Genomic DNA, 3,862 nt, shown 5'->3' on the forward strand with positions numbered 1-3,862 from the left:
TCGTTAAGAAAAATAAGTAACAGCATTTAAAGTCGATTATGTTATTGTGTTCTAAGGCAAATCAAACATGCAATGTTGCATTTATCAGACAATTTCATACAACTCGTCGGATGATTTGTTCTTCTTTAATCGTTTCGTTTGTCTGTTCCTTTGTTTCTTGTTTGTTTTTGATCGAGTTTGATTTTTTTTCACATGAATAGACTCACTGATGAGTACAATCAATAGTCAAAGAATGGTGGGAATTACACACAAATTTTGACACTTATTGTAAGAGAATACATTGATTCTGTGTGGGGAAACACATATATGTAATTTAAGAGACGCCACCAATAGTCGCAAAAGCATACTACGGTGATATAAATCGTACCAGAAAAACAGCTTTGACAGCGGGTTGGCCGTCGCCAGGCGGTTCGGCTGGACCCTCGGGGGTACTTGCCCGTCCACAGGGCTGGGCATTTCTGACGTTTGTCCGTTTGGAATCGCACCGTAGGACGTACGTGGCATGGCTGACACCAAAGATCTCACTAAGTATTGAGTATTGAGTGCTGTTCGCCTTTCTTCCTCCTCCTTCTCCTCCTCCTCTTCCTCCTACAATTTGAGTATGCTGGAAAAGTTCATAGATCAGACTGGTAGAGGGCTGCGCATGAAAGGGATAGATTTAACAGAAGCAAAAGAAGTGTATTTCCTTACCTGCGCTTTGAAAGAAAAAGGAAACAAATAAGTCGGGAGATTCGTTGGATAAACCTTAAAATCCCTGAAACCTTATAATTACTTTGTAGTTTTATGCTTATGATATTTTTTTTTCGCTCATTACCTGTACTTCAGGAGGCAGAACAAAGTATTTTCTTTCCCAATGACACTTTCTTTTTTGGTCATATAATCAGTGCCATTTATTTTGCAGTTGCAGAATTATCAATACTATTATCCTTTAAACATCTATACATTAATATAACTGATCCTCAGGATGGAAACTCATTTTAGAAGGTTAAAGCAATTGTTTCCGTTTTAGAGCGGGAAATTTTGTGTGTTTTCGTTCCAGTTCGTTTGTGCCAATTAACATTAACCACGGGCATCGATCTCTTTCCTGTACGACATTCACAAAAAGAAACAACAGGTAATTCAGCTCATCATGCTGTTGATTGCAATCGCTTTAATTTCATTTGTGCTGCAACATTTGTTGTTGTTGTGTACTATATGCTACTATTCGGCTATACGAATAGCCATGCGTATGATTATACGTATGTATGTATATATATATACATATATATGGCAAAATATTGGGTTTGTGCGAGGATTTTTGCCCCCTTTGAAGACAAAGTAAACTGTGACTATTTGTTGCTCAGTTATCGCATATTAATCTATCTTCAAGATTCAGAAATGCTGAATGTGTGCGTGTGTAAATGATTATTAAACCAGTATGTCCGTCAATTTGAATAAAAGTATATTCCTTGCCTACTACATAACAGTCTTTTGTTTCTCTTTTTGGTGCATAACATATCACTCAACTTTGTATAATCGTTGCCAGAACATACATAATTTCAAATGCTCTTACTTTACTGTCACGACTAAACTCCACATACTCAAACTACTATACTCGGTGTATAAAAACTGAAGGAAGGCCTCAAACTGGTGGACAGTCATGTGACTGTCCTATCACATGACCTTGTTTTACATCTGATCACGAGATTCGTTGTGAAACTCAAAAACTTTTTTTGGGAAATCCCCAATTGATAATATCCAGATATCCAGGATCTACTTTGTCAGGAAAGAGCTCCATTAGCACTCCGTTAACTAATTGCCAAGATATTTTGGGGGGATTTTCGCAAGCGATTGATTTGCGCTTTTACCTTATATATTAATTTATGCCTTAATTTCAGGGTGCTACTTTCTTTTCTTGATTATGGAAAGTCGAGTCAAAAGTTAGCGTCTTTTTCTGTGATCAATACCACAGACATATCACGAAAAAAAAGAACTTAATATCGACATTGAGAACATTGGGACTGGAATTAGCTGAATATATCAAGTTATGGAGACAGCATCATCCGGGTATTTCAAGGCAACTGCCTATATGTCATGTGACTGCATTATGTCATGTGACACCCTAAAATCATGCACTTAGTATACTGGAATTTTCTGTCGATTTCACTTGTCTTTATTTACATCAAATTTTCGGGGGGATGCATTCTTTCCTAGACTAGGATGGGAATGAGTTTCATTGTTTGTTTTTTATTTTTTCACTCAAATCCATTGAGCATTATATTTTCTCCTATAAATGAATGCCAATCAGACGAGGACCTACATGTTCACCGCCTGGCCAGTACAACCACTGCGAAGTGTACATCTATGTGGGCTGATGCAGCGATGATTTGCTGACAATAAATTTCTTCTTCCTACCATTTCTTCCCCTAAAACATTTTGTTCGATATTAGTTTTGATCTCTTGCTGTGAATTTGCAGCTGTGATTTGAAATAATTCCCTAACCCTAAAAAGGCCGGGGGGGGGGGGGTTGAAGCAACCCCCTCCCTCGACATTTTTCGCGACTATTCCGCCGCGCGAAATTTTTTGACCCCGTCGTTCGCTGACTTTTTACTTTCAAGTCTCGCACATCTTTTGACACCATTTTCGCGAAAATCGCGCATACCGTTACGACGCTGCACGACCTTTTATACATGCCTGTCAGACCGAAAATGGCTCAAAACGTGATTTTGTGTATAAAGTCTATGCAAATGGAGTTTTCTCACCTTATTCATAAAGATATGATTATTTTCACTTCCGTAGGCTGAAATCAATTAAATTTAGCATAATTATGTTTGAAAAAGGTCTTATCATAAATATCGCGAAAAAATGATAAAACAAAAGGTAAAAAAACAAAGAAATACATTAAAAAATCATAAAACAATGAAATACATTGAAAATTCAGTTTAATACCAGATTTTTTTTAGTACATTGTTAGGAATGCTACAAAGAATGTTATCACCAAAAGTTAGGATTCTAGGAGCTTTACTTTTTTATTTAGAGCAAAATGTATGATTTTATGCATATATTAGCATGATTAATTTATTATAAGATGAAAATTTCCATTCCTCTTTGTATAGTGTGGCAGATTGCGCCACAGGTAATGCATGTGCCAATTTTCATGGTGATTGCGCGATCGACGGCAGAGATTGGGGGGGGGGGGGGGTTGAATCAACCCCCCGGCCACAGAACACCCCCCAAAAGCCCGGACTGGTTAGGGTTAAATGCCTTACAAACCTGCAACACATTTCAACAAGAACAGATATTGTTACATCTTCAATAATAAAGTTTTGTATAGCGTAGACATTTACTGATTGGAGGTTACGTTATGATATTTCTCGCGTTCTCAGATCATTATTAAAAAAAGAAAAATCCGGAGATGATGAGAGTGCCCAATTAAACATTGCTTTCAATTTTCATGTCATTCGTGGTTACAAGATTTCCTGCAGAGAAGAAACATAACAAAAGCGAACCTAAAACTGAAACAGAAAGAAATTCAGTGCATAAAGCTCTTTGCGGTAAAATATCTTGCATACTCTGCAAGATATAGAATAAAACATAAATAATAAACTCTGCTTATTTTGCATACAATAGATGGCTCGTTTAAAGTAAGTTAAACTTAGTACAGTAAAGAGAAATTAAGAAAGAGAACAATAAAGAGTATCAACATCCTCATATAAGAGAATAGCAGTTAAAAAGTGGTTAAAGTGGTTGAACTAACTTAAATTAACTTTATGTTTCTCGAAAAGGTAAAAAAACAAAGAAATACATAAAAAAAATCATAAAACAATGAAATACATTGAAAATTTAGTTTGATACCAGATTTTTTTTTTCAGGACATTGTTAG

At 36.2% G+C, this 3,862-nt stretch overlaps 1 protein-coding gene across 1 annotated transcript in view; it reads right to left on the reverse strand.

Annotated features, from left to right (window-relative positions):
• Window positions 1-504, reverse strand: part of LOC140244106 (ATP-binding cassette sub-family C member 4-like) — a 42,961-nt gene extending 42,457 nt beyond the window's left edge. The window contains exon 1 of the mRNA XM_072323754.1: window positions 368-504. Coding sequence (XP_072179855.1) covers window positions 368-504 — 137 coding nt within the window. The remainder of the gene's footprint in view (window positions 1-367) is intronic.
• Window positions 505-3,862: the final 3,358 nt, after the last annotated feature.

The sequence above is a fragment of the Diadema setosum genome, chromosome 2 (assembly GCF_964275005.1).
Source record: "Diadema setosum chromosome 2, eeDiaSeto1, whole genome shotgun sequence".
Lineage (NCBI taxonomy): Eukaryota > Metazoa > Echinodermata > Echinoidea > Diadematoida > Diadematidae > Diadema > Diadema setosum.